This window comes from Ylistrum balloti, unplaced genomic scaffold, assembly GCF_031769215.1.
Source record: "Ylistrum balloti isolate Yb309-2 unplaced genomic scaffold, AGI_CSIRO_Ybal_v1 Utg370516, whole genome shotgun sequence".
Lineage (NCBI taxonomy): Eukaryota > Metazoa > Mollusca > Bivalvia > Pectinida > Pectinidae > Ylistrum > Ylistrum balloti.
The window spans coordinates 23445-35959 of NW_026782331.1; the positions used below are offsets into that span (position 1 = coordinate 23445).

Consider the following 12515-nt stretch of genomic DNA (forward strand, 5'->3'; position numbering starts at 1 on the left):
AGGACTTATGCCAATGGTTTGTAGGGCGGAGCTATCTATTTAATAACGCGCGTATTCATCGGGTATGAATAACACACTCACTTGGCGGGGGAACACGTTGGGAATCCTTAGTACAGATTTGTAATGTCTTATTATCATGGTTAACTTTTAAATGTGTTAATTCTCTCTTAAATCCATTGGTCTAAAAAGTTATGTTAATTCTTTCTGAAGTTCATTGGTCTAAATACTTGTGTTAATTCTTTCTGAAATTCATTGGTCTAAATACTTGTGTTAATTCTTTCTAAAATTCATTGGTCTGAATACTGTAGAAGGCACAGAATATTAATCGCATCCCTGTCAAATTACAGTTGTAGTAAACAGTGATCCGTGTAATTGTAAAACGTTAAAATATCAGCATGTGACCGATTTCATTATCTACACTCACATTCAACAAAACTATTGGAAGAAGCAATATAGAGTATGACCCTTAGGAACTTTTTTTTTTGTTTTTTGTTTTTGTTTTTGTTTTTGTTTTTTTTTTTTTTTTTTTTTTTTTTTTTTTTTTTTTTTTTTTTGTTTTTTTTGTTTGTTTTTTTTTTTTCTCTTCTTACAACGAGGACACTTAGAGGACCAAAATAAATCTATTAAACCCTCATACAATCTGTCTGAAATGATTGGTCGGCGATTATGGTACAATTAACACAAGTGCTTTGCCTATTTTCATACGTCTGGCTTCTCCATCATTTCTTTCACAGTATAGGCATGGACGTATAGGTGAGAACCTGTAGTGACAAACAAAGGTCAAAGTTTGTTTTTTTTCTCTCTCTCTCTCTCTCTCTCTCTCTCTCTCTTATGGTCAGGTTGTAGGATACTGCATTTAAAATGGATAAAATGCCTATCAAGCATAACATGAACAAATTACAATTTCTTATCAAAACATTATTTAACATTGATTAAAAAATAACATATTGAACAAAAAGGATTTAAATCCGATCATTCTATAAAATAGAACACAGCCAGTAGAATATTTGAGTGTGACGTTTCGATGACTAAACGGCCACCTCTTCATCAGACAAATGACCAGTGTGGAGCGTGCTAGCACTGACTTACGTTATGTACGGGATTCTAGGGAATCGACCAAATTTTTAGGCTGTAATTTAATTCTATATACACTGAGGTCGAAAATATTGATAACCAACCAACCTGAAATAATGTTCCAAATTGTCCGATTATTCAATTTAATTCATTCCAATATGAATATAACATCAATCACCTGATACATCACGTACATGTAGATGAGTGCCTTTTTGTGAAAATAGTTTCGAGTATAAATGTATCATCTAAATATACTTACACTTAAAAAACAAGATTAGCCGTAAATGACTGACAACTCGCTTTATTACAAAACATGAATGAAAATTTAGCACAGCCTTCCTTTGTTTTAATTAAATTTCAATTAATCACTATCTAATTAATCGGATGTAGAAATTCATGATTAACCAGTTACCATAACAAAACGCTTTAACTATGCCGAGACCAACTGACAACACGCGCTGCTGTTTACAAATTATCACCTCTGGTTCATGACTAGCCTCTGCCACCAGTACCGCTCGGTCTAATACATATATCGTGAACACTCTCACAAGCGCAATAGCTAACTATTTAAGTAATTTATATATCACATATCTCAAGTCAAGTATTTTCAAGTCAGGTCAAGTATTTTATTCCTTAAGTCTCTTGACTTATCAGAAGAAAATATTGCATTCATATTACATTAAAATACACAAAGCAGCAACACGATACACAGAGAAAAATATTACATGACGTCATTCTCATACTAATATTACATAAAATAGCAATATATATGACGTCATTCTCACCATACATGACATTATACTTATGAAAATAAGGGCTACCAGCATAATGGTATTGATGTGCTTGTTGTTAATATTACCAAACCAACGCTACATACAATCTAAAATTAACATTCTTTATAATGACTTGATTATGAAATGTTTTTAGGATGTCCTTACTGTTATACAATGACGAACACAGGAGAGTATATATGCACTAATTACACAAGACTCTAGACTGTACAATTTTAGTTTTTTTTAATCGAGTTACCCGGAAAAAAAATTCTAAATGCAAACCCTTCCTTAAATCGGAAATTGAGATTTTACTCAATCTTTTCTTACTACTGTCAATATCAATCGAACACAAAATGTAAATAACCACACAGCATTACCGTTTACCTCTTATTCACTGAAAATAAACCACTTACAGAGTTTAATAAAACACCCACGCCGACGCCCACACCCAAGATCAAGTCCAAGTTCTTTATTTCACCCACACCCACGTCACCTCGAATGTGGATCTAGGATTTTTTTTTTTTTTCGAACTTTGACCCCTACCGGAAGTTTACAGTTCACATATTTTTATTAACAAGTAATGGGACAAAGTTAGACATGGAATTTATCTGCAAAATAAGATCACCTCACGAACTCTGTACAATCGCTGATTTTCGAGATAAGGCTATTTCAAAATTTTTGACACACGGCGTCGTGGCGGCCATATTGAGGATTTTCCCTTCTTTAAAATGTTACATGGACGTAACAATTTGCAATCCCAAGAAAGTTACTTTGGATGTGCTTCATTCAAATTTTGGTATATATAAATATTCTTAATTATGTGAATTTATTGAAAAAACTTATGTAACTTTCACCCGTATGTCATGTCATCATTTTAGTCCCCATGTTAATTATGCCAGCTCTATTAATGGCTCATTGTGTACAATGTTGATCATGTATCGTTGTATTGATGAGAGCCTCAAATAAAGTTATGCTCTGTTCTGTTCTGGTATAGAACCTCATTAGAAAATGTCTGTCGAATGATAAGCATCTATTTACTTCAGGGCCAATAATGTTCACCCTGGTCATTCATTTGAGGATGGCGGCGGTATAATCGTCGTAACATTACACATAAACTTCAACTTGTAATATAATTCTTCGTACCTCGTACAACATAAAGAAACTATCCCATAACAACACAATGTTTGCACATGTCGATTTCATTTATACATTATTGATTCACATTTTTTAAAGCTGAACTTCGGCCCTACTTCGTGAAATGAAGAAACGATGCGTTTCAGCGGCTTTCCAATAGTGTCAGTGGAGGCCTCAGATACCAATTAAACAAATCATTGTGCCGTACAACGGCCTGGTAAATAAAGCACGACAATTTTGTTTATAATGTCATTGAGTCATAGGGTCATTGAGTGCAGTTTACAACCCGTAGTATTTCATATGTAAACCTTATACTTACTTCAAAGCGGGAGAGATAAGTGCAGTTAAAATACGTTCTACCTTCATAGTTTCGTTTATTGAATGTCATTAATTATACATTATACACAGGTGTTCAGTCTCTTTTCTTTAACAGAACATGCTAGTAAATTTTACACATAAACTTCAACTTGTAATTTCAAGGAAATTTTAAACGTTTATACAACGGCTACCTGACTCTAAAACACTTTTTGTTGATCTTCGAAGTGACCATTAGTGTCAGGTCTGATGACTCGTTAGTGTAGTGATTTATTTATGTATTTATTTGTCGATTAATTCATTAATTCAGTGGTCAATAAAAACAAGAAAATAAAAACATATCAATATAACAACAATCAAAACTCAGATTTAATAAAAGTAAGGCAAAATATGGACGGAAGAAGGATTTACACAGAGACTCATGAAAAAGTTCAAGGTGAACAAATTCAGGTGTTCCGGGAGAGTAAGCGTCTTCTGCTTCATCGACGACACAATACAAATTTATTTTACAAACAAGAGAGATAATATTTTCCTCTATTCTATTGCTCTATGTTGTGAACAAGTGGCATCATTATCACTGCATAGCTATTTAGTGATCAAGTTTGTTTTACCTTTTTAGTATGCATTATTTCCATCCATGTCATCTCAGACAAGAAATTGAGTCAGGACAACGCTTTGTTATTAGGACATTCTGAGACTAATATGAGTTGTAACTGTCACCAGTTTGTCTTATCGATCAGATTTGTTAAACTTTCAGATCACATAAATCACATACAATTTCAATTCTATGCTACAGAACAATATGATTGAAATATACTAATTACAAAAATGGGATACAAATTACCCTGATACACGATATATATTATTAGAATATATGTACACCTTTTCATTTAGACGTTTGTTTATTTATATTGCTCGTGGCTTTCATTGAAATACACGTGTTGTTGTTCGTTGTAAATATTGATGTTTGTACCTGCGGTTATTATAGTATATCTCCATTTGTAATCGAAGGGGATGACGGGTACGATTTCGCTTGTTTGACTGAATTTTTAATCGGTTGTCGGTTAATGCTATTCAAATTAAGGATTCGTCTTACGAGACGAACTGGATAATGAAAAATACATTTACAGTCATTAGAAAAATGAATTATGGAAACAGATAGATTTAGATAACATCCGAATGTGTGTTCAGACACTGCAACAGGTATTAATTTCAAAATTGAAATTGTTAAGAATCAATTTTAAATGTATGTAACCTACAGAAGTAAGTGTCAACGAATGTATCACAAAAGTAGCTGAAAAGCTCGCACATCAAACATAGGATTGTATATATATATTTTTATAGGGCTGCTTCGACATCGTTGAACTTGTGACGTCACAGATGTGGACTATCCATATCGAGGTTGTCGCCGCTGAGTCAAAGATGTGCCTTTCAGATAAATCATAAAAACTGGGAAATGGAACTAACTGCGAAGTCGGCACTTTCTTGACCTTTTATTGTAGAATATGAAGTAGTTTATAGCTAGATATAGTAAAACAATCAGTGTACACTTTAAATCAACACTGGCTAGGCTTTATATAACTACCTTACACGTGAAAGTTAGGACGCCATCATCATACAGTCGGAGGTAAATCTATTTATTTTACAAGCGCAAATGAATGTCATTAATTATACATTATACATAGGTGTGCAGTCTCTTTTCTTTAACAGAACATGGTAGTATTGTGTTTCAGAGAAAGGCTCATCACCATGCCAGGGACGTGTAATCGACCACTGATGTCATTGACGAGAAATTTGTTGAAGAAACCAAAATGTAACAACCGCGGCAAGGCAACTATGGTTTCAGCTGATTATCTTGAAGGCAGTACTGCTACAGATACCTCCAGAATTGCTTCCGATGTCCGTCCATTCGAAGAACTTCCCGGGCCGAAATGTTATCCAATTATTGGAACCCTGCCTTACTACCTACCTGGAGGTGATAATACTCATTTAAAATAGAAATGGTTTCAACGAATCCTGTTATTCTTAAGATGTTGATGATTCAAATTTGATATTCTGCCTTATTACTTCAAGGTTAATGACAGTTTATCATTTTGATGGACAAGGTATATTAGATATTAAAATCATTTCATTTTTTCTGTATTTTTTTTTTGCAAAGGCCGATTCTATAAGATGGAACACAACGAAGTATCGGCCATGTTGAGGAGAGAGTTCGGGAATCTTTACAAAGAAACTATTCCTGGTGGAAATGTATTGGTGCACACATTTGATGCTGCAGACATGGAAACAGTCTATCGTAATGATGGCAAGTTTCCTATTCGGGAAGCATTTTTCACATTAAGTCATTACAACAAGAAATTCGTATCCAATTGCCAAGGTCTACTCACATCGTAAGTTTTCCTTTGTTGAACTTAATACGTTGTATCAATTTGTATAGAGTAACAAATATTTTTATACAAAGCTTAAGATAATATCAAATGCTTAACTTCAGCGTTTCAAATCCATGAAACGTTTCATTTTGACCGGTTAAAAAGTTTTCAATTAAGTTAAAAATACAATTGGTATAATTTCTTTTTCGAGAAGCCAAACGCAGGTGAAAATTTAAAAGGAAATGAGTGTAGACGTTTTGATATATGTATTATTTCTTTCTGAACCATAATGATTTGAACCGCCTAAAACATCAAGACAATACCAACATGGCAACATAATTAAAACTTAGATTCAATAAAACGTGGACAAAATATGATAAAGAGAATAAGACCGGGTGTTCCGGAAGAGGAGACTTCTGTTTCATCGATGACAACCGCCGTGTAAACCTTGGTCAATGCGAGTAAGTAATGTCACGTTCTCAAATGAGAGCGAGGTATACAACAACCGAACCAACAGGCAAACTAACGAGCATCAAAGACGTCCAGCTTCATGTCACACAAAGAAATTGAATATTTCTACAATGAGATCCCTTTGGCGACCATAAAACTTTCTCATAATTTTCTTCAACTGTATCTTTTGAACCCTTGTGTTACGAGTTTATCAGTCAGTTGATGACTTCTTGCATGAAAATCGTGATAATGACGACATCGAACATTGAATATCGAATCAACAGTGAAAATACCATAGGTTTGAGACGCAGGGATATTGCTATCCAGAAATGGAAAATTCACAATATGGTAATTGAAATTACCACGTTTATCAGCTGGATGGAAATCTGGCCATGTTGGTTTCATTATAGGAAAAGATCGAGATAAGCAGCTGATGTAGAAGAGTCTGTCGTATCTTTGATTTCCAGGTCTGTTGAATATAAACGATTGACGTAGTCAGTAAATTTTTTTAATATTTCAAGACAGGACGTCATCAATATATCTAAAGGTGAAATTAAACTACTTCTCAGGGTCTTCGTCCCAAAATAATGTATATCATAGTGTATCATTATGTTATTTTGATATATCATTGACAACTTTTCATGTGTTCAGACAAATGGAACAGTGGTACCAATTACGAGTAAATATCCAGAAGAAAATGCTTCTGCCAAAGACAGTCGCAGCCTATATACCGGAACATTGTTTGGTGGCAGATGATTTTATCGGTCGACTTGCCTCATCTAAGGAAGAGGATGGCACCATAGACGACATCAGAGATGTTTTAACAAAATACGCCGCAGAATGTAAGTACTCGTTTTCATAGGAGAAATATTTTAATATACTGTGAATGGTTGGTTTTGTTCTGTATTTTCTTCCGTTATAATGATAATGTCTTCATACAATATTGTAATTCAAATATTAATTATAGAGTATAACACTATTATATCCAACATTATCAAACATTGTTTCATAAACCAGTTTTGTGAACAATCACATGTAATATATTACTGTATGAGAATCCATCAGTCACAAACATTTTTGAGGTGACCTGACAGCAATTGACTTTCTTCTGTTTGTATATAATTTACTTTCGAACGACATCGATTGATGTACAAATATGTATATATGTAAACTTGTTCTTGTTAATTACATTTATGACATATCATTGGTTGCGACTAAGTGTTTAAAAATTAAAAATAATTTACTGTTAACATTAATCACTTTATTGATTTGTTAATTGAAATTTAATCACCGTAACGCAATCAGATGTAGATGTTATACTCCTCTGTGGACTACAATCCTTTTGCATATTGGAATGATGGATCTATTCAGTGCATACACAGTCTTAATCACTCGATATTGAACTTTGCTAATTATTTGGTTCGTGCACCTCCCAATAAGTTTTCATTTATTTCTGTCTTTTCTTTTTCTATCGAAGGCATCATAGGTCTCTGTTAGTCAACATTCTTATTCTATATCAACACTGACGCGTCTAAATTGTATTGATTTTTTTTCTTTTCACTTCCGTTTTTATAATATTCTTTGTTTTTTCCGATGATTTCTGTCAGGTAACTGCAAAAAATGACATTCGAAATTCATTAACATGATCAAACATGCAATATATCTCTCGGTAAATGTTAATATTAGTGATCCGCCTATAGCTAAGATTTTTAATTATAATATTCTCTGGAATGCGTGAAGTAGGATATAGCATCTTATGAAATTCAAGTCAATGTAAATTTTACATGCACAGGTATCGGGGTTGTCTGTTTCAACAAGAGGTTTGGCGCTTTCCAGGATGCCGAGAGTGAAATGGAGGCTACTCGATTCATTGAATCAGTCAAGGACGTTATGAAGGTGTCTCATTTAGAATTTCGACAAATTCCACTGTTCAAGATCTTCAACACACCTACATTCAATAAACTCATCAAATCACAGAATTTCATTAAACAGTAAGTCCAGTGCAATGGAGATTCTCTCTCGGACTTCATACGTAGGTTCCCCTTGGTCCCTAGTTATGCCTGATTGATTTTTGGACGGATCAGAAAAAAGAAAATTGACGACAGGTGGCCTGACTTTAACAATGAAAGTTTGTTATCGCTGTTTCTTGAGAGGGATTTTCAAATTGCGTATAATTAAGAATAAAATCAGAGGTGAAACGAATGGAAAAGACTCAACTTTTAAAGAACGAGTAAAGATGAAACAATGGGGTGTGTGGGGCGGGTAGGATCCCTTTAGGTGTTCCACAGCAATTCCAAAATCTATTTCAATATTTTTTACCAATCGTTCGTTTGTAAATGAATCAAGAAAGCGGTGTTGGTATATATCTTAATCTTCGCAATATATATTGTGTGCAGTCGTTTAGTATTTCCATTTTATTTTCAATATCAATATAAAGTCCACGCCCGATTACTGTGCCGACCACATTTCCTTTGATATTGTTTGTGTCTGATGTTTCTCTTAAATTGTAACTATGTCATATTGCATTACATTATACTTTGTGTACCAAAACTTCGTTTCAGAATAGCCATTAAATATTCCAATCTAGCCCTGGAAGCAGCACAAAAGAAACAAAATGACGGTGAAAATGTGGATGGAGAACATGGAGATTTAGTACCTTATCTCATGTCAAAAACATCTTTAACAGATGAGCAGGTGCTCGTTGTTATCAGCGAATTCATTTTTGCTGGAGTTGATACAGTAAGTGCTTGATGTTCCTTTGTGTTAGACTTCAGCTTCAAAAAGTTTCATAAAGACACCACGTAAAAATAGGTATAGAATATATAATTATACTACATGGTCAACTTAATCAAACAAATGGTCAGTGTGAAGAGTACTGACGTAAGTAGTGTAGGGGATAGGTTTCCAAGTTAATGATATGGTTTGTACCCTTTTCATGCGGCTCGATTGGGAATACTACAACGAGTCAGTACTAAACAGGGACGAGGGGGCACACATACTTGCATATTTGTAACAAAATGTTAAACAAAGCGTAGCCGAATCAACTACAGAACATTGAGATCACCTTGTATACTTTTTTTCTATAATCTTACCTTACTGTAAATGGCTTAACTTAGAGCTTTGAAAAAGGCACAGAAGTCCTGTTAATGAGAAAAGGCCCTTGAATATCGACTGCAATCAACTGCAAGATGTAAACACTATAAATTAGGAATGCAGGGATGCTGCTATCTAAAAATGATGTAATATCGAAAGAAATGTATAGCATGAGAAATCGTAGAACTATTAAAAATCGAATACCAAAGTTGAAGACTGATATTTATCTTAATAACTAAAAACCTATTTTATGTTGGTATATCATGTGGCTACTAAAATGGCCGAGTAGGAAAAATAGCAAAGGACAGTCTTTAATAATGAGATTGAAAAACTTTTTATTCAGACGAGCCATCATATATCCTTTATACTATATTTGCTGGGACGACACCCTCACGTCCAGAATAAGTTATACAGTGAGATCCAAGCTATTCTGCCAACCACAGACATCTCAATCAACGAAAGAAACATTCGGAACATGTCATACCTGAAAGCAGTAATTAAGGAAACTCACAGGTATGAAATTAGGTATCTCAGTTATAAACAGTCCGTCAAGCTTGTCGCTAAATCAATTATTGGATGCCATACGTGTTTAATGTTTTATTATGTTTTACTGCGAGTGTATTACCCGTGAAATTAGAAGTAACTCTGAAATTGGTTTCCAGTTTTTCAGTTAAAATGTTAATGAGGCTAAATCAATACAGTGGTGAATCAAATTTACATCAGAAAGTCGATTTTTTGCCAAATGACTATAAGAGTAAAATATCAAATTGAACATTATAGATAATCATTGCTTCTGTTGTCTTTTAGAATGCTCCCTGTTGCGACAGGAAACATCCGGCGAACTAATGTGGATTTAGTTTTGTCGGGATACCACATTCCAGCAGGGGTAGGTAAAAACCGATATTATGTTTATCATATAACTTGCATAATTGTGCTAAATTTGGGACACGAATTTCTTTTCAGCCATACTCAATTTTGGCCCTACAGGTAGATTATAGGAACTCTACCTGCTACCCGATTAAATTTTCGTAAGAGATCTTTATACATTTTTCATTTCTTTTCTAAAGATGTTTCCGTCTCCAAATGGCCCCTTTTGACACTTTTGCCCTTCAATTGAGTGGTTACCTTTGTGAAGAAGGTTAAGTGTTTTGTCCCCTGGACACAACTTTTAAAAATGGAAGTTACAGTTCCAGCGTTTTGGTAGAGAAACAGCTGATTTGCCTGTTGTCAGTACAGTGTGACCGGTTCGAAACCTTCGGCGTTATACATTCGTGTGGTAGTAAGAGAAAAACAAAGACTTTAAAGTGACACCACTATTTCCTCAAATTAGGCCCAGCCCATCTACCTTTAAAGGATTCATAATCACTATTTATACCAAATTAAGTCACTTTCTTCAAAACCAATATGGACAAAACCGTGTCACTCATACAGAAAGATTTTAAATATTGTACAAAAGAGCAGTGAATAACCCCTGTTAATATTGGTATAGAAGTTTTGAGCTGAATAATTAAGTGCCTCAATTTCGAAACTTAGGAGACGTCCGAGGAAAACCCAAGGTGATCGAAAGCTGTGGAACCCATCCATTGTTCCCAAACGGGGTACAACTACACCTTATACGAAACTGCGTTCTTTCAAGCAAAGATACCTTTGACCTAATATTGACAAAACCCTGTAATGGCTATAGAAGGTCGTTAAGAAATTCCTCGATTTCACCTTCCGGATGTCGCCTTTCAAATGTTCCTGACTAGTGGCGACTTGTAGAAAAATTGTTATCGGTCGCCGCGCCTTGGTATAAGCTCACATGTCCTTTGAGCTGACATACTAGTTTATAACTATATAAGACAAAGAACATTAAGCGGGGTTAGATTCATCCATGACGGGTTAGACTGTAAAATTAACCGCATACAACAATAACATTCAAAACAAAATAAACATTTGTCCCATTCTTTTGTAGACATCTGTTGCTATGCACTCGGATTTTTCCTGCCAGGATGCCAAGGAGTTCCCCGAACCTGACTCCTTTGTACCCGAAAGATGGCTTCGTGAAAGCAATACTCCTAAAACAAACCATCCGTTTGCCATGGTTCCGTTCGGATTTGGTCCTCGTGCCTGTATCGGCATGCGTTTCGCTGAACAGGAAGCACAGATTGCTGTCATAAAGGTATCCATTTTCTTAATACTATGTCAACTAGTAACTCTATAACAGATACAGAAAAACCTGTCATCGGAAATATAGTAAAAATTGTTATGAGACATCAATACAATTTTAATACATAAATCAACGATCTCATACCCTAACCTTGGCTGTTAAAGTATTTACCATTAGTTTACAATTGACAAAATAACGCTAACATGAAAACGTAAACAATTTATATGGAAGTCATTCCATTGAAATCGTCCAGCTTTCTGTGTAAGTATTTATTGCCAATCACAAATTGTGTCTGATGATGGAGCTAACGATTAAACAATACAGGATGTTCTGCAAGTTGAGATGTCCTGAAACGGTCGTTGAAATATAAGCTGTGAAATTAAAGAGAGCAATCCCAAACATAGCTACATATATTTGGCAATATAGGAGATATTCTTGCTTGGTACATTTTATGACTGATCGAAATGATTTGCAAAATATAGATAACAAAATGACAACATATGAAATATTATGAAAGATGGTCTCTTCATAACAAGCCGTTTATGTGATATTTCAACAAAACGTACATGCTTGGATATACCGCATTATCTGAGCTGTATGATGGAGACGCATTCTCGCCTAACCGAACTTACAGGCGAGGTTTTCGCAACCAATTATAGGAGGTATAATATGTATATCATGTGCATCAAAACACTATTCCAGATTCAAGTTTATGTTGTGTTCGTTTTTTTAATTTTTTGTTTTCATTTGTAGATCTTACAGCGTTATCATGTGGAATATGTAGGTGAGACACTCCGACGTGAAGCCAGCATCACCTATAGACCAGCAAATAAGCTTGCATTCCGTTTTACAGAACGCTAGTGATCAACACAAAAAAGGACTACTTCCTAGACCCAGTTACATGTTACATATTATGCGGTGGTGACGAGTCTATACCCCATCAGACGGATTTCTGAAATGTCATTGAAATTACATTAGCTATCTTGCCTTTGTACGGATATAACACTTTGAAATAGGACTGTCCATTTCTTTTTTATTTATTGTCATCATGGCGTTGAGAGTATAGTGAAAGTGCTTAATTTTCTATGTATTCAAACAAGGCGCGACATATATGAGGTAGGAGAGAGTATACCCCTGTAATGAATGAAATTTGATTTT

The 12515-nt window shown here is 34.6% G+C and overlaps 1 protein-coding gene across 1 annotated transcript; it reads left to right on the plus strand.

Annotated features, from left to right (window-relative positions):
* The first annotated feature begins 5045 nt into the window (after window positions 1-5045).
* On the plus strand, window positions 5046-12218 carry LOC132555808 (probable cytochrome P450 12d1 proximal, mitochondrial). The gene is made up of 9 exons (XM_060220171.1): window positions 5046-5271; window positions 5455-5686; window positions 6767-6957; window positions 7908-8106; window positions 8677-8854; window positions 9552-9721; window positions 10016-10094; window positions 11163-11369; window positions 12111-12218. The coding sequence occupies exons 1-9, from the start codon at window positions 5046-5048 to the stop codon at window positions 12216-12218; spliced, it is 1590 nt and encodes a 529-aa protein (XP_060076154.1).
* The last annotated feature ends 297 nt before the right edge of the window (window positions 12219-12515 follow it).